The 24,446-nt window shown below is 47.3% G+C and overlaps 1 protein-coding gene across 2 annotated transcripts in view; it reads left to right on the top strand.

Moving 5' to 3' along the window:
• PIK3AP1 (phosphoinositide-3-kinase adaptor protein 1) overlaps window positions 1-24,446 on the top strand; it is a 150,080-nt gene that overhangs the window by 112,492 nt on the left and 13,142 nt on the right. For both annotated transcript variants that reach the window (XM_045854501.1, XM_045854502.1), the window contains 6 exons: window positions 1,297-1,486; window positions 11,346-11,441; window positions 13,354-13,548; window positions 16,256-16,321; window positions 18,288-18,493; window positions 19,812-19,884. In XM_045854501.1, coding sequence (XP_045710457.1) covers window positions 1,297-1,486; window positions 11,346-11,441; window positions 13,354-13,548; window positions 16,256-16,321; window positions 18,288-18,493; window positions 19,812-19,884 — 826 coding nt within the window. The remainder of the gene's footprint in view (window positions 1-1,296; window positions 1,487-11,345; window positions 11,442-13,353; window positions 13,549-16,255; window positions 16,322-18,287; window positions 18,494-19,811; window positions 19,885-24,446) is intronic.

The following is a 24,446-nucleotide window of genomic DNA, read 5'->3' as shown; positions in this document are numbered from 1 at the left end:
GAGTAACTGTGTCTTGAGTCACACACTAGTAAGGGTGGACATGGGGTTTGATCCAGTTTGCTCTTAAAGCTGGGGCTTGTTGTCCTCACTGTAGGTAACAGGGAGGGTTAAAGGTGCGCCTCCAGCTTGCCCTGAGGTGAACTTGGCTCACATTTCTCATATCTTTGTTCTCTGACTGTAATCCCCTTCAACCAGTGTACCTTTAGCGTCATCCCTACGTGTTGTTGAGGACCTCTAAGAAATGTCCCATTTCCTCTTTCCGCCGCCTCAAAACTAAATGCCAGACCTTGAGTCTCCAGCACTTCACTTGCCACCTGGTCTCCTCCTTGGGTCTCATAAGGACACCAACAGGGGTGTCAATAGCAGATTAGCTCTCTTGGGGCAGCGATGATGAAAATGAGTATTTTTTGTCGGTTGATGATGAAATAAGGATTGTGAAACGCCAAAGTTTCTTACCAGGAAAGTTGTGCAGAGGTTTCAGAGAAGCCAGTTCTCTGGCTTCACAATCACCTGGAGACAGGATGATGGAGGGCAGCTGGCCTGACTTCGGGGCCCTTCATCCAAGACGGTCTCTCCTCTTTGGCACACGGGATACGAAGCCGAGGGGGGCACTTTGGAGAAGTGCACTATCAGGCCCCTGCAGCAGCCTGTTGGAAGGAGTGGGGGCTAGCAAACAGGGTTCCCGAGGGGCCTCTGCCTGCACGCAAGGCGAGCACATGGTAGCCACAGCCCCGCTGGTCCCATTTTAACTTCCTTGTGACTGGTCAGTGAGGGTCACATCCTTGCGTGTCACTGGTTACCTTCTGAGGATCCACTAGGGTGTAGGGGAAAGGTCAGAAGCCAGGTTTTCAGGCCCGTGTATAAGGTAAGGTGTTGGGTTTTTCGGAGCTTTGGTTTTCTCATCTGTGAACTAGAGGGGCGGTACATCTTTCTCAAGCAGTGGTGAAAAAAGTGGCGTATAACGTACAACCAGATGCCTAGAGCCATACCCGACATGTAGGAGGTGCTCATGATGAAGGCATGAATCTGCATCATCTGGTCATTGGACATTTAATGAGTGTCTCCTGTGTGCAACACTCTGTGCTTAGTACTGGGGGAAGAAACAAAGATGAAAACAAAAAACACAAAACAAACAAAAAAACAGATTTGTAGCCTGGCCTCAAGGAGCTTTCAGTCTGCTGGGAAACAGAGGGGCATGCACAGTGGCCTCCCTGACCCACAGGAGCCTTTCCTTCACGGGTCGCCAGCCCACTCAGGGTGTCTCAGTGTGCCTGTGGGGCCCGTGTTCTCTTTCAGGAAACTGTGGACATGCTGAAGAGCCACATTAAAGAGGAACTGATGCAAGGGGAGGAGGCTGACTCCGTGTACGAGTCCATGGCCCACCTTTCCACAGACCTGCTCATGAAGTGCTCCCTCAACCCCGGCTGCGACGACGACCTGTACGAGTCCATGGCCGCCTTCGTCCCGGCTACCACCGAAGACCTCTGTAAGTAGCGCAGCCCACTTCTGCTTACGTCGTTGTGCTGACCAGAAGCTTTCTTCATTCTGACAGTGGGGGGTGGAGGGGGAAGTCCCTGCTTACTGCCACCTTGCCCCAGAGAGATGAAGATCCTGTTTTACACAAAGTTAGAGCTGTCATCATGTGTTGAGACAAACAGAATCCTTCTCCAGACTTCCTCTGCTGTGACTGCTGTGTGACTGGAAAGTTTAAGCAAGGGCCTGGAAGTCGGAGCTGAGACAGGCATTGCCTTGTGACCCGAGAAGCGAGATCAGTGGTTTTCACCCCTGTCTGTGCCCACGGGCCCTTTTCGTAGCAAACAATTGCAGTGAACGCCCCCGTCACTGCCCTGATGTGAGCTTCCTCTAGAATGTAAGAAACTTCTAGAAATCAAATACACACCCTAATTGAAATGTAAAAGAGAACTATAAATATAAAATAGAACTAATATTAAAAAGGAGAGGAAATTTCCAGGCGTGCCTGCACAGGAGGATGTAATGAAACAGTTAGATCCAGACACCTGTGCTCAGAATCACTGCCAATGTCATGGCTGCAAATGCCGACCCACACGTGTCTGTTGTATTGGGGACTCTGGTGCTGCCCGTGGCATTGGCCTCAGAGCCTGTGTTTTCCTAAACGGTGAACAATTCTGCACTCCCTTCTCTCCATGTCATAATAATTAAACTCCTAGAAAATTCAGTGCATGTTAATACCCTGCAAAAACACAAGTCGTATTTATATACAAAGTAGTTTGGTTTCAGGACTCAGAAAATTATGAGCAGGTATTTTTTATGGTAACCTGATTTTATTGGCTTAATATATAATAAACTTATTTTCAAAATATCGTATCTCCAGGACATGACTTGGGGTAAACTGCTTAACAAATTTTCCCCATTTTTTGTTGTATTATTTGTTTTATTCCCTTAGTAAAAGTAATACATCCTTGCAAAAACTGGAAACAAAATAGAAATATATAACTGAGTTGTTACTAAAAAGTCCACATGACTCCACCCAACCAACCGGTACAGCACTTGTAATAACTTGGTGTATATTTGCCCATTTTTTCCATGCTTTTCCTTATGCCTTCTAATATTAGATAAAAATATACACATATATAGAGAGAGATATGTACAAACACATACATGTGTAGAAATACATATCATAAGCAGTTTTGAACCTATCTGTATGCGTGGGGAAATATTTAAAAGCCACAAGGGACGTGAAACACTTCCTTGTGCAGGGCTGCCCCGCACACTGCAAGGTGTTTGGTATCTTTCTCCCTTGTGCTGCTAAATGCCAGCAGTGTCCCTCAACCCTGGTGACAACCTGAACACTCTTACGGATATTTCCAAACCCCCTCTAGAGGGCAGTGCCGCTCCCCTTGAGACCCACTGGGCTGAGTCAGGCAGATCCCGTGTGTGCGCCAGGGCTGAAGCAGCAGGGCTGTGCTGCGGCCTGGCTAAGGGCTCTTTCGGTGTGTTACCACTGTTGCTCTCCAGTGCTAAGCACTCCGAAACCCTGCCTAAGATTTAGCTCTCCTTCCCTCTGGTCTACTTAATAGATTTAACTAAGATAAGACAAAATACCCACCAACATAGCTTTATTGATGAGACGTTTTCTGAATGGGCTAGGTTGCATATTGCCAACTTGCAGCCTGGGAAGAAGACAGCAGGACCCTGGGCCCACAGGGCAGTGGGCCTGGTTTCCCATCTGTGAACGGGAAGGAGTCACCAGGAGGGTGCCTTGGAACAGAGGTGTGGGCAGTAAGGGGGCCAGAGGCGGACCCTGACACTAGCAGCCCATCAGCCTTGCCAGCCCCGCACCTGGAAGGTGTGGTCTGCTGGTTGTTAGGAGCTTGCCAGTCGGATATTGGCTGCTCCTCTGAGGGAGTGAGAGGAAAGAGGGAAAGGGCAGCAGGAGCTCCCTTCCAGCACCTAGCTCGGAGACCTGATGACCTGGCAGGGAGGTGAGGAGAGAGAGCAGCATCGACACTGTCCAAATCCTCTACCCTGCCAAATCCTTAAAGCAGCAGTACGAAGATGTTTTTGTTAACCTGTAGCTTACAAACAAGGAAACTGATGCACAGAGACATTATACAAATTTCCCAAAGTCTCACAGTTAATAGATGATACAGCCCAGATTTGAACCCAGGTCTCTCTGTCTCTAGGGCCATATTCTTTATTCTGTGCCACAAATGTCCATCTACCACCACAAATTTTAGTGCTGGTTTCTCTTAGAAAACCCATGACATCGCTGCAGCCCTGCTCTCTCTTTCTGCAGCCCAGACCTGAGCTCACACAGCAGCCTCTGGTGCCTCTGCCCTTGCACACCTACCCAGCTCTGTTACCCGGCAAGCATTGGGGACAAGGGAGCCAAGACACAGTCTTTCCCAGTCTGGGACAGAGACCCCTTCACAAAAGAGCATTGGGAGAACAAACGCTGCCCACTTGGGAAGCCAGAGACCACGCCCATGCAAAACTCTGCCCTGGGTCCTTACTGGGAGGCACTTAAACAGTGAAAGAATCCCCCACTTTACTGGCAGTTTAGTGTGGACAGAGACTTCACAGCTGTGATCCCCCGGGTGCGCCACTGTGGGAAACTCCCCCACCACATGAGTGGAAACTGTGGGGAGTGCTAAGGGCAACCACTCCATTACTCCTCGAGGCGGGAACAGTGAGTCTCTCCCGTGCTTCCGAAGGTGGCCGGGTGCCACGGCTGGCCTGGTTTGTGCCCAGTTGGTGGTTTGTAAAGTTGCCTAGGGTCAGGGCAATTCTGGCTGCCACAGAACTGGAAGGAGGCCACTCATGGGCAGGCTGTAGAATTTGGCAGCTTTGGGCATGGGGACAGGAAACACACTGCATGTTTCATTTGCCTGATCACATAAACTCTGGATTTTCTGATTCTTGACATGATTTTATCTGTGTTCTGTCTCTGTGGGTTAACCTTGAGCATGACCACTCACCCACTGGCTGGTCAGAAGCAGCAACTTGTAACCCAGAGAGGGACAACATTCATTTTACTGCCAGTGACTCTCTAGGGGAGAAGGTAGTTTAGTTCATAAGTGAGGAGGACAAACTGACAAACATAAGATCCATATTTTCAGCACGACCCAGCCCATTAATAACTTGAAATACCTGCCAGCTGTGAAGTCAACAGACAGTTTTCATCTCTGTTATTTCACCTGACTGTCCTTGAGCTTGGCAGATAGAATTATCTTAATTTTTACCAGGGAGAAAATGAAGAGTCCAAGATTCAGTAACTCACTTATATCTCTCAGGAGAACTGGGTTAGGAATTGGGGTCTGCAGACTCCCAGGGCACAAATCTGTCTGTTCCCCTACTGGGACAGAGGACCCTCATGGCCTGTCTTTCTGGGGTCTGCATTTGCCAGCTCTGGGGCAAACACTTAGACAGGAGCTGTTTCTAAATGTACCCGAGTTTATCAGTGCCACCTTTGTTAGCATTCAACCCCCAGGGACTGGAAGTAAGGGTAAGGAAAGTAGTGTTCATTCGCTCGTTCATTCACTCACTCACTCTCAGGGCAACCAGGGAGTGCTGGCTTCAGGCCAGCTCCTCACCACTGACACCTTCAATCTGCCCCTTCTGGCTTGAGTTTTGGAAAGGGGATGGTAACCAGGCCCTCTTCTGCAAAGGGAATTCAGAACAACCACTAAGTAGGAAGGTTGCCAGGGAAACTCACCCTGTTGAGTGAAGGGGGGCTGAGGAGCAAGGCCAGGACCCTGAGATTTTATGACTCCACTCTAATCTTTCCTTCCCCCTGAACTTGCGTGGGTGCGTGCGTATACACACACACACACACACACACACACCCCCTCACACTCAGGGTCTTTAGTTTAGATATGCTGCCCCCAAGTGGCAACTGCAAGTCTCTGCTATCAAACCTTCAAGTTTGCTCCCAATTCCCTTGAGAATTTTCTGTTCAAGATCCCACAGATTTAAATCATCAATGCCCTCATTTAACTATATAAGAAATAAATGTCTTTATTAAGGTTAGGCTATGCAAACACTAATAAAAACCAAGGCACACATCTCTTTGGGTGTTTTCACTATCTCTAGATTTTTTTTTTCAATTTAGTTCTTGTGCCCTTGTCCTTGCCGTCAGAGAACAACACGTTGGTCCTGGTGACCCTTTGACTCAGGTCACGCATTCCTTGTGGGAAGCCTCACGCAATGGCCCCTTCCCTGAGGCTCTGGGTGCTAATGCCTTGGGAGACATTTCAGGGAGGCCCTGTCCAGCTGCTTCCAAGGTAACCTGCTTATGGGTTTAGCTTTGCTTAAATATCTCAGAAGCTTGTCTTCCTCCCAAAGGAGAAAGGAGCAAAGGGTGAAACGTGTAATATCCGCTACTAGAAACTGTAAACTCACAAGAGCCAGCCTGACCCATCCCCAAGGGTGTTCTTCTTCGTGTGGCTCCTGTCTTCAACTTCCTTCCTCCCTCCCTCCCTCCCTTCCTTCCTTCTTTCTTCCTTCACCTTGAACTTTTATTTTTGTACCCTTGCTCCCTCCACCCAGTTCTGTAGCTCAAATTTTTGTGTGGTAGAGAGCTGACTTAGCCCTTAACAACCTCCTTGGTAACTGGCATCTTTGTAACAGATCATCTCCAGCAGTGTTTTCTTTACCTGAGCCCTCTGATTACAGCCCCTCTCTGCCAGCTGGGGCCCCTCGGAGCTGGGGACACAGTTGAGCACAATAAAGGGCTTCGCAGACCAGCCATGTCAGGTCTAAGCCCAGCTGAAGGAGTATTTACAAGCAAAACTGTTAAGTGGCATGCTGCCTTCCCCATCTGCACCCTTTTCTCCCAGGAGTCTTCCTTCCGTCGGCCACTGAGGCTCTGTCATCCTTCTGCTTCCCATCTTGGGAAGACCCTGGCTAGTAGACCCAAGAAATGCTTCATGGGCAGTGGGGTTGGGTGCAGTGCATGAGTTTTTACCAGCAAGGATCTCATTATTCCTGTCCCTGTCCAGGGCTGAAACTGACCCAGAGGTGCAAAGGAAGGCTCAGGGCACTTCCTGACTTCTATTGCTTTTTGAGCCTCCAAATGCACAAAGAATTGGGTGGGGGACATGGGGACATGCAAGCATACTAGATTGCATGTTTTAAAGTTAATACGATAAAATCCCCGCCAGCAGCAGGGAACTTGCTCCCCTCTGGACCTGCACAGCTGCGGGTCTCGCTTCCTCGGGGCACTGTGTGCTAATCACCATGCACTCAGCTTCTGCGCCCGCTTCTCTGGTCACCTGCTCCTACCTCATGAGCAGGTTGAGTATTATCCACAGTGCCATACACAGTAGTTACTCAGCTGTTTCTCGAATTTGAGAGTACCAGCAAATGAGAAGTAATCCTAGACTTTGTGGTGTAGAATAGTTTGTAGACATTCCAGTGCGAAGACTTCACTTGCCCCAAAGGCGGTAGTGAGACATCTGTGAGATGTCCCCGAGATGGGACGTCTCAGGGTGGCAGCAACTCCTCGGCCGCTCCAGGCGGCCTCCTCCTTCATGTCTCTGTACTTTTGCTTGTGCTGTTCCTGCTGTGTGAGTTGCCCTTGTCTTTTCTCAGCTTGGAGGTGCCCAGGTTCCTTCACAAAGCTCTTGCGCAGGTATTCATTTATTTCCTCCTCATCAGTTTGTGCATTCACACATTCATTCATTCATTTGACAGCATTTGTTGAACTCTTCCCGTGTTTCAGCCCCTGGCCAGGTGATGAGTATAGTCAGTACACAGGCCGAGTGATCCCTGCCTTCCACAGCTTCCCTTGCAGTGGGAGCGCTGGATGTTAAACAAAAATACCACATAACTGAATGCATAACTACACACTGTGACACAGTACCCCGAGAGGCCAGCTATGGAGGTGGAGAAGGAGACGATGACTTAATAAGTCAGGGTACCCACTGCACCCCGCCATGAACTCATTCCCTAGGCTGATTTCTGCATGGCCGAGAGTCTGTGTGCTTCCCAGGAGGGCTGTATGGGAAGCGCTTGTCTGCATAAGAAATCTTAACTTGTTGCTTCTCCTAGCCCTCTCATTCTTAGCCCCTTCTTTTTCATTGCCATTCGCTCCTTAGCCCCTCGAATTTCAGACTGTCATTCTCTTCTCGGTCTCTGCTTCTCTCTGCCTGTCTGTGTCTCTGTTTCTTCCCACTCCAACTCCCCCCACCCTCCACCACTTTCTCTCTTCCGTATGTGTGTGACTCTCTCTCTCTCTCTGTCTCCTTCTCATTACTGCTCCACTCGGGTGTGGGAAGGTTGGACTTTCTCATTGACACAGTCAGTCAAAGCATCTACCCCACCTGGGTACAAGTGGAACCAATCAGGTTTCGGGTTACCTTCAAAGGCGAGAGCATGCCGCTCAGACCTGAGGCCTTTTTTTTGGCCACAAAAATACTTAGCAGTGGGGGAAAAATTCTTTTGGCCTGCTTCCAGGGTTTGAGAGCCTTTCCAGAAGAATAGTTTCTCAGTATTTGACATTTTACTGTATTAGGTACTCAGATTAGGTTTTATATTAAATTTACAACACGTAATCTGGATGGAGTTTCTACCGCTCCTAAGTGATCTAGATTTATGTCCCATGGGGAGTATCCTGTGGGCTTCTTTGCAAATTCATTATCGCTCTTCACTGACTCCCTAAGTAAGTGCCTGCCCAGCCTCCTCTCCTCTGTTCAAGCTTCTTTCTTCCCAGGAATGGGTTATTTCTGATTGACTCCCTAAAAAAAGTATAATATAACTCTGCAGCTGCCTCTTCCCAGAGGAGACTGTGCTCCCAGATTCTCTCTCGTTTTCTCTCCAGCAAAGTCAAAGGACTTTGCACTTTCTCCTTAGACAGATAGCAGGTTTCAGCGCGTTTCAGTTCAGTTTTAACTGACAAGTGGTAAAGGTTAAGTGCTTGGAACCTGAAGTACAAACCCTGAGCATCCAGGAACGCAGGGATTTATTAGGCTGCTTTCCTTTACAAAATATCCTTTGTTCCTTCCCCTCTGGAATTTTCTGTGTTTCGGTCACTTGTGTTACTCACTGTGCGCCTCGGCCGTGTGTGCACGAGGGGCTGTCGCGTTTGTACAAAGGTAGTATGTGCTACTATTAGGACTAACCACCGACTGAGGTAGGCATAGCAGTAGTGTTTTTAAAATAATTTCAGCCCTGGCTGAGTGGCTCGGTTGTTGGGAGCATCATCCCGTACACCAGAAGGTTGTGGGTTCAATCGCCGGTTGGGGTGTATATGGGAAGCAACTGATCAATGTTTTCCTTTCACATCAAGATTAGTCTGTTTGTCTGTCTGTCTGTCTGTCTCTGTCTCTCTCCTTTTCTCTCTCCCCACCCCAGCCCTCCTTCCCTTCCTCTCCCTCTAAAATTAATAAACCTATCCTGGGTTGAAGATTAAAATTAAAAAAATAATAATTTCATGTCAGCTGACATCCAGTGCCTGGGGAGCTGTGCCGAGGAGAATTCTTAGGCCAGGAACAATGCTTCGATTGATTAGTAATGTTTGCCTTGAGTATTGAATGGGGACATGGAGGCCAATGTACATGTTTGCTGTTCTTGGTCTACTTCAAAGACATTTATGTTCAGTTCAGCATAAAAAGAATCATTCTGTTTAAAATACAAATGTAAATGAAATCACTTTGAGGCAACTCTATTTAAGGCAGTGCACATCCAGAGACTCAACAAGGCCGGCGCCCATATCCGGCCGGGGCTGCTGAGTCCCGTGTGGACACAGTGGCCTCGCCTGACTTGGATGTGCCCTCATCCCTGTGCCCTGCTCCCAGGCTGACTCTGCTGATATTGGTCCCATGTGTGGCAAGCAGAATAACGTCCCTGAATCTGTGAACGTGCTAGATTACATGGCAAATAGGGAATTAAAATTGCAGGTGGAGCCCTGGCTGGTGTGGCTCGCTTGGTTGGAACATCATCCTGTACTCTGAAAGGCTGTTGGTTTGATTCTCAGTCAGGGCAGATACCTAGGTTGTGAGTTCAATCTCTGGTCAGGGAGCATATGAGAGGCAACCAGTCGATGTTTCTTTCTCTCATTGATCTCTCTCTCTCCCTCCTTCCCCCTTTGTCTCCCTCTAAAAGCAATGAAAAAGTGTCCTTGGATGAGGGTAAAAATAATACATGAAATTGCAGGTGGAATTGAGTTGGCTAATCAGGTGGCCTTAAGATAAAGGGAATGTTTTGGATTATTGGGTGGGCCCAGTGTAACCACAGGGGTGCTGACAAGTAGAAGAAATCAGAGACAGCACCATGAGAAGGACTCAGCTCAGCTAAGGTTGCCACCCAGCACTGCCAGCTTTAAAGATGGAGGGAGAGGGCCTGGTGCCAGGGAAGGAAGGCAGCCTCTAGAAGCTGGAGAGGTCAACGAGACAGTTGCTAGCATCCCTGCAAAGAAGTATAGCCTGGCCAAAATCTTGATTTTAGCCCAGTGAGACCCATTTCAGACTTCCAAACTACAAAACTATAAAATAATATACTTTTGATGTTTTGAGCCACTGTGTTTGTGCTAATTTATTAAAGTAGCAAGAAATCAATACACCATCAAGGTTATCTCAATATAACCATCATGATAGCCACTCACATTTAGTCCCTGGTACTGTTGCTAAGCATTTATAGGCATTGTCTCAACTGGCACACATAGTCTTCCTTTGAGATAGGTACCGTTATTCATCCCCACTTTACAGACGGAGATATAGAAGTTCAGTGATATCAAGTACCTTGCCCAAGGATGCAGAGCTAATAGGAGTCAGAGCCAGGGCTTGAACCTCAGTCTCCAGGATACCCAAGTCCATGCCTCCTTCACAACCCTCTGGCCCTTTTCTGGACCACAAGACTCAAAAGGCATTTGCATTTGAGAGAATAGGCTTAATTTTAAAACATACAACCATGGCATTGTTTTAACAGTAAACAAATGGAATCAGGAACGACAAAGAGTAGATAAATTGTGGTTTATTTAAACAATAGAACGTTATGCAACAGTTGGAAAGAATGTGTTAAAGCCACTTCTGTCAATATAGTACCACCTCAAAATCATAATACTGCCTCAAAAATGTAACAAGAACTCAATTTTTAGGTCACCATGTAATTGGTCATTTGCTAGGAGGGAGCACATTGACCTTTGGCTTTTACTGTGAAGCATAAGCCCATTGAGGTTAGAACTGTACAAAAACCATTCGGTTGCCTCGGCAGATTCTGCTGAGACCCGAGTAGCCAGCGGTGCCCTGTTACTTTATGACTCTCAAGTGTGTGTGTGTGTTTATGATTCTGAAGTAGGTGTTTTGGGAGCAGAATTTGAGCCTTGTGTTGAAAGTAGAGCTTTGATATTATCGAGAGGTTGCACTCACTACGTCATATCATACAATTACTGGGGACTCACTTAAGCAAAATACATAGTTTGAAGTTGAATAGTATACTTTGAGAAAAAATGGTTTGAATTTAATTATTATACACAAATATACTATTTCCTTACTACTTTGATCTTTGGGGACCAGTTAAATACAATCTAGTGGATTTGTATGAGGAATTCTTTACAACTTTTTATATCACATTTCCCAAGAATATAAACTCATCAGATTGTATACTGTTTAACTTCAAACCACATTCATACCTTTGGATTCCCGTGGTCCAGGAAAGGGCCTGAGGATTGTAAATGGTGCTTTCCTTTACACTCCACACTCACTCTGTGTGGTTACTGAGTGGGTGGATGGGTGGATGGGTGGACGAATTCTTGAATTGCTTGGTACAGATCCCTTCATTTGTTAAGCCTTATATAGCCATCTGCAAAGTCTCCTTGCTTGTGTGGAAGAGCGACTTTTAACCTCTCAGTCTCCTTTTCCTTCTAGATGTCGAAATGCTTCAGGCCAGCACATCCAACCCAATTGCCGCACAGGGTTTCTCTCAGGCCACTAAGGACTCTATGATCCGCAAGTTTCTAGAAGGTAAGTTACAGCTGTGAGCAGGGAAGCAAAAGCAAGAAAGAAAAACACATGTCAGACATTGCCTGGTTCCATGTGAAGGCCGCCCCATGCAGGGAGTGAGCTGTCACGCACGTGATGTGGGGGTGACTGGAGGCACTCATCCCCATGAGCTGCCCCAGCAGCCTGTGACAGAGGGGCCAGAAGTTTCCACCACTGCAGCCACTCATTTGGGTGGACCTTTTTTTAAATGCACATGTTTATTATTTTTAACCAAAATTCACTGAGTGCCTAAGATGAGCAAAGCACTATTGAGGACATTGGGCTGGGGACACAAAGAAATATGAGATCTGATTAGTGCTTCAAGAGACTTTACTTTCTGGGGAAGGAGGGGAGTATGGGGGATACAGACCACGTTCTTAAGTGGAGGCTGCACTGCGTAGTGGCTAAGGATGCAGACTCAGTTCCTCCTTCCGTTAGCTGGAGAACCATGGGCGAGTTCCTCAGCTCTGCTGGATCTCAGTTTCCCCAGTTGTACACTGAGATAAATGGTGCGAGAACTAAGTGAGTTATTGTACATTAGGCCTCAGAGCAGGGCCAGACACAGAACAAGTAATAGAGGTTTATAATTATTGCTATTGTTCTTCTCACCATTATTGGAAATGACAAAGGTGGAAGGTGTTATATGAGTAATTCTATAACTCTGTTCAATCATTTATAAATTATGGTGGGGTCTATTGAGCAAATAGGTATAGAAAGAGGGGTGCTAAGAGGATACGACTCAGGATGGGAGAAGTAATTTTGACAGTAAAGAGCAAAGACAAGTTGTAAGCAGTAGTAGACAAACCACAGGGACACCAAGAGCAGTCTCCCCCCAGCTTAGAAGATGCAATGAAAAATTCCTAATAAATATTGGATTAGAAATCCCATAGAAAGAAGGCCTAAGCTTTATTCTTTTCTGTATCTCAGGCAGGGATTTAATAAAGATTTGTTGGCTGAATGGTGCTAGGGAGGAGAGGGAAGGTAGAGGAAAGCACCTACTATGTGTATACACTGTGCTGGGTGTTTCTCTTTTCTTATCTCATTTTTGTCCTCACAGTGCTCTTGTGAGCTCTCAGAGGGAGATCTGGCTCAGAGAGGTTATATAGCATGTTCAAGGTCACACAGCTCTTGTGTATGAGAGGCATAGGTCTGCTGAGATTCTCAAAGCCAAGAGGACCTTGTGTGCGGGTCCCAGCTCAGAGCATTTCAGCCTCTCACCAGGAAGGAAGCAGAGAAAATCCGAGGGCTGTGAGACTCCAGGGACGGAGAATGGGAGGCAAGCCTCAGCCCTAAATCTTTTGGTCCATGGGGAGCAGAGTGGTGAAAACCTTGCAAGGGAAGCAGTAGAGAGTGCTGGCTAGGAACACAAGCTGTGGAACCAGCTTTCCTGGGCCCTGATCTGGCTCCACGTGACTCTGAGCGAGTGATTTAAATCCTCAAGGCCCCAGTTTTTTTATTTGCAAAATAAGAATAATGATTGTAGTTACTCCACAGTGTCATTACACAATCAAAGGAAATAGTGTAGGTACAACACTTGGAGCAGCACTGGGCGTAGAGGAAGTCCTCAGGAAGGGTTTGCTATAGTCCTTTTGATGCTGAGGATGAGGGTCCTCAGCTGGAGCTGTTGGTGGTGAGGACTCGGGGCCACCCTCACAGTGCTGCCCAGGCCCAGGGGTAGGTTCTAAGTGTCCCTGGGCTTTTGGGGCTGTACCCCCTTTCCCCTAGTTCTGATGGGATGAATAACTGGATCTCAGCAGTAAAACCGAGAAGACAGAGCCTAACACTTCCTTTGGCTGCACTGATGGGGGCAAAGGAAGGTGACACCGTGTTGTCTCGGTTGCTTTGCGTGAGGTTCTCAGTCGCCGCTTTCAGTTACCTTTTCCCATGTTTCTAGGCAACAACATGGAAATTCCCAGTTTGGAGAGGGAGCCGTACCGTCATGATTCGGAAGATGTTTATCACACAGTGGATGACGACGAGGCCTTTTCCATGGACCTAGCCAACAGGCCCCCCGTCCCAGTGCCCAGGCCAGAGGCCAGTGCTTCTGGTGCTCACCATCTGCCCGACAATGAACCGTACATTTCTAAAGGCAAGTGTGGCAGTGAATGATGCCGAGTGGGGTATTCAGAGCTTCTCAGGAGGAATTCCCTGGATACCTCAGCTTCTGAACCGTCATCATTGAGGACGGTCTGAGTGGTCTCCAACCAGCCCCAGGAGACAGGGTCGGAGCTCGGGGCAGATTCGAGCACCAGGCTAGGGGCAATGATCTCACCTTCCTGGAGGCATTTATATACACAGTATGAAGACAGAGGGGATACAAGATTTTCCTCTATTCCACATTATAAGAATGCTGCTAAATTTTTATCTCCTAAAACTCTTCTTCTTGTTATTCTTTTTAATTTTTAATAGATAACACTTATTGCAATACACCAAGAGTACCCTATCCAGAACATGTCATTTAATCTTTACAACAATCTAGGACCAGTATCATCCCCATTTTATGGATGAGGAAGATTGAGGCTTACAGAGGTCACTTGATTACCATTTGGCAGAGCCAAGATTTGAACGCAAGAAGGCTGTCTTCACAGACTTTCAGCCATTATGCTAGGCTGTCTACCTATCTACATTAGTAAAAATTGGTGAGAGTTGGGTTTTGAGTTCTTCATAATAGTCCCTGTGACATCAGATGCTTATAGTCTTGTCAGTTTCACTGTCTTTTGGGACATGATGGTATTAATATGATTACAAGTACTGTAAGAATACAAGAATGACTGGATCCATGAACCTGGTGTTCATTCCATTTTTAATAGTGTAGGCAGGGTGTGGAAGATGTGGCAGAAGGAGATCACATCCTGGGGGAGGGAGCCCTCCACCACAGGTCTTTGGCTGGGGTTGTCAGATAAAGTACAGGATGCTCAGTTAAGTATAAACTTTAGACAAACAGCAAATAATTTTTACTATAAGAATATCCCAAATATTGCACTCATTTTTTTGGCTTTGGTTTGGCTTGTTAATCAGGCAACCCTAAACTGGGTAGAAATGCAGCTGAGGGATACTCTGCATTGCCCAGCACTGTCAGTGCTCCTGGTTTGCCATCCCCTTGGGAAACTCCTTCCTTGGCATGTACAGCGGATACTATTGGTGCCCTTCCCACATCCTCCTAGCTCTTTACATTTCTGTGTCCACTGGCTGGACCCTGCCCGTCAGGACCTGTGTCTCTTAGTTTGATGGCTTTCTTTGGCAGCCACAGCCTCCTGATCCCTTGCAGGACAGGCTGGAAGAGTGGGAGGGTTAACAGCCCTAGATATAGCCCTCAACCAATGCCTGATGTGGGTTGGTGGATGAGTACCCCAACTTACTTGCACCTCTCCTGGGAGAATGCCAAAGTGCACCCTCAGAACTGCTCTCCAGAATCCCCCAGCTTGCCTACCATGGTAACTTACCATTTACTGCTTTGTCTACTTCCCTGTCTCACCTCCATCACTTCCCACATACACTACCTGCACTTGGGTCCTTGTCCCTGGGATGCTTCTAAGGGAACCCCAATGAAGAGGCATGCAAATATGCCTAAATGGTAGAGGGATGAAGGAGGGGGTGTCGATGGCACAGCTCATTGTGGGGAAGCACTTGGGACAGGTGACTCCTAAAGAGCTCCGATGGTGCTAAGAAACTGTGGGAAGCAAAAGAAGGGAGAGAGGCAGGAGATGACAAACAGGGCAATGGTTTGGAAGCCCAAAAACCTGAGTTCTGTCCTACTTTTTGCACTTTCTATCTGTACAGCATGGAACATTGGGTAAGTCATTTCCTCCTCTTTAGCTTCCTCATCTATAAAATGAATATCATAATAATATATGTATGCATTGATGCCTACATTATAATAATACATAATAATAATCTCCCATAGCCTTATTGTGAGAGTCAGCTGAAATAATACATGGGGAGCTGCTTTATAAACTTTAAAGCACTGTACTGACCAAACTTGTGGTAATTAGCATGCCAAGGTATTGCCGTCCTATTGGTTTAGGTGTCAATCATGATAATCAAAGGTACAATTACAAGCTTACACATGCCAGACACTTTTCTAAGTAATTTCCACTTACTAACTCATGCTATCCCCACAACAACTCAATGAGGAAGCTACTATTGTCATCCTCACTATACAGTTAGGAAAACTGAGTCCAGAAGAGGCCAAGCCTCTTGCTCAAAAGTGGCAGAGCCAGATTTTGAATCCAGGGAGAATAAATGCAGAGCCCAGGGAGCTTTAACCACTATTCAGTCCTACCACTAACTGGATACTGGTCAGTTCCCAGTTTTCCTTATTAGCCTTTAAGGGTCTGCCGCTCATGAGCGACTTTAACTGAATTCCTTCGGAGCTGTGCACACATTGTACCTGTCCCACCACTCCAAGTTCTGTCTTATGGTGCTTGTTGACATGTTACATGGCACTTCCTTTTATTTTTCGAGCTTTAAGGTGTTCCACAGCTAGCCTCAGGCATTCGGGATCCAGTACACATCGTGGTTCAAAGCTCCCTTCTCCATAATGATCTAAAACACGCCCATCGCGTCCTCTGGCTGGCTTTGCCTGTGTGGTCGGTCCTCATTTTATAACCCCTGCAGCTTCGGCCCATTAGCTGCCCCTGTGAGAGTTTGCATACAGCGCTCCAAGGTGTGCAGTCATTATGATTATTACTTTTGTCCAAGGTTTTGGTAATTTGGGGTAAATGTGCAGGATATTTTAAAGCCCTTTAGAAAGAGATCTGATTTGGCTTTTACCTAAAATACTCTTTATCTCACAGTTTTTGCAGAAAAAAGCCAAGAACGGCCTGGGAATTTCTATGTTTCCTCTGAGAGCATCAAGAAAGGTAAGCCAGACGTCCTCGGCTTCCCTTCGTAGGACCTGAACTTCCGGGGGTAGCAGTGTTCACGTTTCGGTGATTTCCAGGTGTCGCAGCAACTCCTCAGTTGGCACAGACAAACAGAGAGGTCCAAGAGGTGCTTTGTGTGGGGCTGTCTGAGAATCCTGTGCTGACAGGAAAGGAAGAGGAGGAGATCAGGGTGCCCATGACTGTTGTACAAATTGATCACACCAAGGATATTAATACACTGGAAAATGTCTGTCACCACAGACAGAAGTACAGTCTGAACACTGATCAGGACGAACGTGGGTGGCCCAGCCCCCAGCCTTTACCCAGGCCCACCATGCTTCCTACTTACCCTCTCTGTTCTCACTAAGCTGTACATGAATTCAACTATTATTTAAAAGACACTTTGCCCAGTCAGGGCACATGCCTGGGTTGCAGGCCATGGCCCCCAGCAACAGCATATTGATGTTTCTCTCTCTCTTTCTCCTTCCCTTCCCTCTCTAAAAATAAATAAATAAAATCTTTAAAAAAAAGACACTTTGCTTGCCATTAGGTAACATTTTTCTTTTATTTCCAAAAGACTTTTTAAGGAAGTTTGAGGAGATGAGTGCTCTTTTCTTCTTGGTTAATTTCCTCGTGCTGAACAGAGGTGTTCGGTATCATCCCATTGATGATTCTTTTGAAAAAAGAGCAATAATACCATCTAAGCATTGGGAGGCCTCCCAAGGGACTTTGGTTATAGATGGGAATTGGTTGGCTTGGACATTTTATTTTCTCCCTACACTTCATCTCCCAATACACTTCAAGAGGGCAAACCTGGGTGAAAGGCAGGTGAGCGAGGGCAGACAGATGAGTGAATAGTTGGGAAGACTGATAGATAAGCTTCTTTGAGTCTTTTTTAATACCCACTGAGGAAGCCACCTCTCTTTTCCCTTCTTGCCATATCCCTGAATCATCATGCCCAAGTTGGGTCCTACTGGAGAAATGTAGACTCAAAGATAGCCCAGCATGATTTTGAGCAGTGAAATGTCGAGTTGCCTTCCCATGTTCCAGGGGCCCATCAGCTCTGCATGTAGCTTGTTCCCCACGGAATTTAGTGGAGTCACAGCCTGGGGAGAGAGGGGGGTGGGCTTCCTATTTCCCTCCAACCTCCAAAGCAGGGAACTATGAATTGTAATGTGGAGGAGAGCTTGGCACCGACCAAGGAGAGCCAGTTGGGACCCAGCGCCTAATTTGCACCTGGTGACGTTGGACCTGTGTCATAATTCCATGGGCATTCTGGTCTCCTCAGGCCCTTCATGCCCATGGGTCCACCATCACTGTGCTCCACGCTGCTCGGAGGCAGGGAGGGTAGGGAGAGCCGGGAGGGTGAGACCCATGGGCATGAAAGGCCTGAGGCATCTTGGTGGGACTTTCCTGTTTAGTCTCTTCTGGGAGTGGATTTCAGCCTCAAGCAGTGGTTCTCAGTTGGGTGATTTCTTCTCCCCCAGCCACCCAGGACATTTGGCAACATCTGGGACATTTTTGGTTGTCACAGCTGAGGAAGGGGGTGTTATTAGCATCTAGTAGGTAGGGGACGGGGACAGTGCTAAACAACCTGCAGTGCACAAGGCAGCCCCCCAACAACAAAGAACCATCTGGTCCTAAATGTCAGTGGTCCTAGGTTGGGAGATGCTGGTCTAATGGTATCTCTGTGATTCAGGCTTCAAGGATTTTATTTACTCATCAGCAGATTTCTGACCTCCCTAAAGTGTTGTGGCCTTGTCTACTTTAGTGTAATACGCTTTGAAATTATTAGCTGCTTCCCTCTCTCTGGTTCCATGTCATCTGTCCCCGTTCTTGGTTCCCATGTAATTGTGCTTTTGAGACATGTTCTCTTGAGCCCCCGACCAGCCTTGTCAACCCCACCCATCCAGTTGCCTCCTGGTGGGGGAGCTGTCTAGATAAATTTTGCCATTTTTTCCAGAGCCTGCCGTCAGACCGTGGAGAGACAGGCCCCAGTCAAGTATATATGACCCTTTTGCTGGGATGAAAACGCCAGGCCAGCGGCAGCTTATTACTCTCCAGGAGCAGGTGAAGCTGGGCATTGTCAACGTGGACGAAGCTGTGCTCCACTTCAAAGAGTGGCAGCTCAACCAGAAGAGGCGGTCTGAATCTTTTCGCTTCCAGCAGGTAACTGGCTGGGGGTGGATCTGTTTCATGTCTGTTTCTCCTAGACAGGAGTGGAGAGCCAAGCCCACGGCTGTTTTCTGTATGGCTGTAACTGAGCAGTGGCTGGGACTGTGAATGTTAATCTGAGTGTTACTGTGAGTCAGTGCCTCTGTCACCTGTAGTCTGTAACCACCATGGCTCTCTGGCTGAGAGCTGGACGGCTTTGCTGGTTACTGAGAGGCTGGAGGTCAGGAACAAAGACTCAACTGTGAGCCCAAGTTCTGTGGTTGTGTACTTTTGCTTTCTAGCTTTTTTTTTCAGAGTCCCTCTCTGTACTCCTAGTGGCAAGACTCCTACAGAACTATCATACTTCAGAACTCAAACAGAACTTGGAAAACTCCCAAGAAATATGATTAAATGAACAAAACAAGTCATAGATGTAAAACCACTGAACTTAAAACACACACACAGTGCTTCCAGTGTTTCCCTACCGCTTCCTGGGCCAGGCTCAGTCTCTCAGTCACAACCCAGTCAGCCCCTCCAGTCTGAGCTCTCTCAGGTGGACCTTCTGCACATCTGGATGTGAGTTCCAGGGGCATTTTCCTCAGAGTGTTCAGGCGCTTCACTTCCAGGTGGTTGTTGTTTATGGACTAAAAGAGCAACACATTTCAACCCTCACACGTCTATTCAACATTTATCAAATGCCTGTCATAGGCAGGACTGCAGGATTACAGACAGACGCATGACCTGGTCTCTTGCCCTTCAAGGGTTCACAGTACCTCTGAAGAGCATGCGCATAAACACACAGAAAGAGAGAGAGAGAGAGGCAGCATAGCCCAGTGCCAGATGGCGTGGGCAGCACTAAGGACTGGGGCAGTGCGGGGAGGCTTTAGGGAGAAGGTGAACCTTGACCCAGGCCTGCAACAGATTTATGGAGTGCAATCAATGTCCTTCAAGGTCAGGAAAATGGTGTGAGAACACAATTTCAAAGGCAGGAATGTGCAAGGAATGTTCATGAGCAGGTAACAGACTAGCTTGGCTAAGGGGCACACAAGGAGGAGGGCAGTGAGTATAAGGCTGGGAAGGAGCTGGGACCCAGCAGGGAGGGAAGACACTTTGTTGTGGACAAGGTGTCTCTATCTTTTCTTCGGGCACAACTTCTAAAAGTATTTGGATTTCTCTGGGAGTCAAATGCAAAGGAACTCAGCCTCATTTGCATGTTGGAGATGTTATTGCATTGTGGTGTGTCTTACAAATAGCATAAAACCAGAAAGAAGCTCTAGTGCCTAGAGGGTATAATTCTGATGCATACTTTAAAGACAAACTAATTTTTTTCCAGGAAAATCTGAAGCGGCTAAGAGATAGCATCACCCGAAGACAGAGAGAAAAGCAAAAATCAGGAAAGCAGACAGGTATGTGGCTCCCTGGGGTGCTACCTTGTGAGGGACTTTGCTGTCAGCTGTTGTCCTTGACTCTCCTTGCTGCTGGGGCCTGAGTGGGCAGACTGTTTGTCCAGCACCTGTCACCCTGTTTATATATCTGGGTCCCCCACCAGACTCTGAGGTCCTTTGGGGCCACAGCTTTGTCTTGTTAATTCTGTATGTCTTGTACCTGGAACGTAAGACATATCATCAAGAGAATGAATGAATGACTTGAACTCTGCATCCCTCTACTCTCCCACTCAAAGAGGATGGTCATGCTTTCTCCCCAGGCACCAGCTCTCCCCAGCGCATTTAGGAAGATATGTTTTTTTGAGCAGAAAAAGGAGAAAATCCCATGTGCAGAGTATCTGTTTTGATTCAAGCAGGGAATTGTGTCATCAGTATCCACACCATATATTCCTTCAGAAGCCCAGGACCTAGGCCTAGCAGGGCTCCTGCCCTGTGTTGTGGGGGTTCAATAGCAGGGCCATGAATTCCAGTGGTGCCCCTCCATCCCCCTTGACCCATCCGCCCTCAGGTATCTACCCATGTGGCACTGTCATCCCTAAGTGACGAGGGGACATTTGCTCACCCTGCATATTCCCAGTGAGAAGCTGTGGCATGGTGGGTCTCTGGTTTATGCTGATCAGCCTTATACCAAGAGGAGCTGGGGAAAAAAGCTTTCAGATCTGGAATGGAGCCTTATTACATAAAGAGTTAAGTTTGTGCATAAGTTCCGTAGTCTGTCGCCAACCGCCATCAATGGCCCAACTTCCCATGAACCTGGTCAGGCTGGTAACACCCTAGTCTTCAAACAAGACATCTTCCTGCCACACACCTTGCTCATCTCCCTTCTCACCTGTATGGACACGACTGTGCTGCAAACCCAGCCTGGCAACCCCTTCCCAGTGGAGCCTTCCTGGAACACTCCAGCCCATTGTGTTCCCCCCTCGTTTCAGCATCTATAGAACTACTACCTCTCCATTCATCTGATACTTCTTTTTCTTGCTGCCTCTGATCTCGCTGTTACTTCTTTCCTTTATTCATACCATCAGCGGCTCCCGAATACAACTTAAATCTGCTCCTTTCTGACCATCTCTCACACCGCAGCTGCAGCCACCCTGCCATCACCTTTCCCTGGATTAATGCAGGACCCTCTTCAGTCACCTCCCCAAGCCCATTTGAGCTCTTCTATGGTCAATTCTACACACTACAGCCAAAGCCCTTTCAAAAATAAACAGTCCCTCCAGGGGCTCTTGTTCAAAACCCTTGCTCAAAACCCTCCAGGGCCTCTCGTCCCACCTAGAGGAAAACCATACTCCTCACGGTGGCCTGCAAGGTCCCACGTGCTCTGACCTCTGAGCTTTCCCCTACTTTTCCCTCCACCCTGCGCTCTCTAGTCACAATGGACTGTTTTTCGTTGCTCTGCCAAGCCAGGAGCATTCTCCCCAGGGCCTTTGCACTTGCTGCCCCTCCTCTGCTTCTTTTCCCACATCTTCACTGGCAGGCTCCTTTCACCTTTAGTGCTCGCTGTAAGTTCTCCCTCCTCCTCAGAGAAGCCTCCTCCAGAGTCGCCTCCTATGCCACTGCTTACCCCTCTTTTCACATATCACAGACTGCAGTCAGCTGAATCCCATGTGTGAAGCACAGGACATTGTTGGAGCTCAGGAAACCTTTGTGGGCATGGCTGATCTCAGGGAAATGCTTGGCGACGTCATTTACTCATTGCACAAATACTTAGTAAGCACCAGGCACCCTGCCAAATACAGAGATCCCTAAGATGCAATCTTCACCATCTGGTAGCTTACAAGTTAGTCTTTTATTTGTGAAGATCCATTTTCCCCAACTAGAGCCTGTCCCACAATGCCTAGCACAATGTTTTGCATATAGTAGTAGCCTAGTGAATATTAATGATTTTGACTGTTTGGGAGAAGAGGGGTAAAGAGGCAGCAGGTCAGAGAGGGCACCCTTAGATGTGTGCATGAGTGACTAGGTTTTAAATGTATGCTGCCCTTAGTCAAGTTCACACTTGTCTGCCCTCCTGGTTGAGAGGAAGAGAAGGAAGAAAATGCGGAAAATCAGGTTCAAGATCTGCAAGTCAACCTTGGATTGGACAATAGGGCTACAAGTATAAAAAGACTGAAGTGCTTCTTAAAACTTGAGCACATGGACCCAAAGAAAGAAGCCTTAATTAAATAAAATGTTCATGCTTTTAAATATAGGCAGCTTCCAGAAAGCTGCAGTTTGGTGATGCACATGGTGATGCAGGAGGGATAAGAGAGCTGGGCATTTAGACACCAGCTCCCAGGTCTTTGGTGGAGCCTGCTGGGGAGGGGTGCTTGTGGAGGGGTGCTTGTACTCTGGCTCCCAGAGAAAGCCTCAGTGGTTGGAAGTTGGACCCTGCACTTGACAGCATGGCCCCAGGGCTTCAGAGCACCTGTCAAGGAGAAGGCATTATGTATCATTGAGTAAATATGACCTATTAGTTAACTCCATAAAACTTAATTGTATGTATATTTAGTGACACACTAACTTGTAATTTCCTATTCCGGGGATTTTCACACGGGGTGCAGCAGAACTGCTGTGTGTGTACTTGTGGGGGTCCGGGGCTGGACCGGGGAATAGGGTGGGGCATGGGGGAGTGGATTAGCATTGGGACAGGGTTTGAGGCTGTTGACTCTATCTTGGCCATCACAGCTCCTTTAAAAGTATCTGTTTTGTACACTGAGCTTCTGCTTTCACTAGAGGAAAGAATTCTGCTTCACAACAAAACAAAACATTTGAAAACCGCTGGCATAAGATGATATTGATCTATGGGAAAATTAGAGTTGATGAGTGGCATTTCTCTTTAAAGGACATTTTCAAGAAATAGAACTCATTCTAACATGAGGATTGCCTCTATTCATTTAGAAACCTCCTTTGCTTTAGAAAAGAAAAGCAATGATTCTTTTTCTTTAATTTGGGTTCGCACACTAAGGATAATTTAAAAATAAGAATCTATTCATATAACTTGCCAGTCTTTCTTCAGGTGCAGGGAGCCGTTTTGCTCTTGCTGGGATGGTGCAGAGTGTTGACGGTGTGGGAAATCAGAGGAGGGCTGGCGTGGCCCCTGCCCTGTCGAACACGTCGGCCCCACAGAGAACACAACCAATATTTGTGTTCTGGGTGTGTCTGTGGCCAGTCTGGGGCAGGATCGAGAACAGCAGGCTGGTTCCCCGGAAACCTCATTTCTGATCTCCTGCTTTGTCACTGACTGCCTTTGTAATGCACGGCAATTCCTGGAGCCAGTCTGTTCCTCCAGTTCCTCATCCATGGTTCCACCTGACTTATTTCCTGAATGGAGAAGTAGTGAAGTTCAAAGGAGATACAACAACACGTATGAACACACTTTAGGAAAAGTCCTACACAATCCAATAACGATAACGATTATTCCTGGAACTGTTCCTTTATTCAAAGACTATCAGGATTTTGTAGACATTTAGACTGGCTCTACTTGATTTTCTTGAACTTTTGACTCCCTTTTTTCCCTTTGTATTTTACTTTTCTTCCTCCTCGAACTGGTCGAGAGGAAACTATTGCCTCACCGAAGTGAGTGAAGTAGACAGGAGTTTCTCTTTAAAATGTTGTTGTTTAAAAAACATGCTAGGTCAAAGCTGAAGGGTAAAAAAGTATGATGGTTTTTGGGGTTCTGAGAACCTGTGGGCTCACACCCATGTGCAGGTACATACACCTGCTAGTCTCTGCTCTTGTAGCTCCAAGGGTGAGTAGGCGCTCCCACTGCTCAGTTGTAACAGAGAGCCCCTGAGGACGGGAAAAACACCAGTGTCACACAGAGGCCTCAAAAGCTGGTTTGGCCCTAGGACCATACGCTGCACTTGGAACTGGAGTCTCTAGAATGAGGAGAGCTTGTGCCTGCACAAGCCAGCGATGCACCCTTTTGTCATTCTCTGTGCAGAATGTTTACCATACACCTGGTGTACGCTGTTTTCACCCCTGCTCCTTCACACCGCCCTAGCTTTTACATTTACCCTTATTGGCAGACTTCTGGCTTCCATAAGCAGAGCTACCTCTACTCCTGGACTCCCTGAACTTCCTGCTGTGCCCATCCATGGAAAAGCAGGGTGGAGGAGGAAGTGGTACCTTGAAGATAAAGGCCACATATACCAGAGTTGATACCTCTTCCCAGAGGCTCTCTGTCTTGGGGCAGCTAGGGGAGCTCACCTGGCTTTCACACTCCTCCGGGGAGGAAGCTGATGTGCCACCCACAGATAAGTTATTCTGTTTATAGCAGGAGTTTTCTGGCCATAGAACCGAGGGGTGAAAATCTAGGGAGGGAAAAGACCAACCACTGGGCAGGGCTAAGTCAACAAAGAGATCAGGTCAGTGCTTTGCAAGGCACCGAATCTGTGGGGCCTAATGCCACCCATCAGTTTTGCAAGTCAGAAAATCTTTCACAGGCCCAATGGACCTCCTTTCATGACCCTCTGGGTCGTTGTTGTTGGTTGTGGACCACCCCCCTATCATCCATCATTTATTAAGGGACTGAGAGGTAG

The sequence above is a fragment of the Phyllostomus hastatus genome, unplaced genomic scaffold (assembly GCF_019186645.2).
Source record: "Phyllostomus hastatus isolate PE091 unplaced genomic scaffold, TTU_PhHast_1.1 phas_scaffold_1066, whole genome shotgun sequence".
In the NCBI taxonomy this organism is placed as follows: domain Eukaryota; kingdom Metazoa; phylum Chordata; class Mammalia; order Chiroptera; family Phyllostomidae; genus Phyllostomus; species Phyllostomus hastatus.
This window is presented reverse-complemented; position numbering and strand designations above follow the sequence as displayed.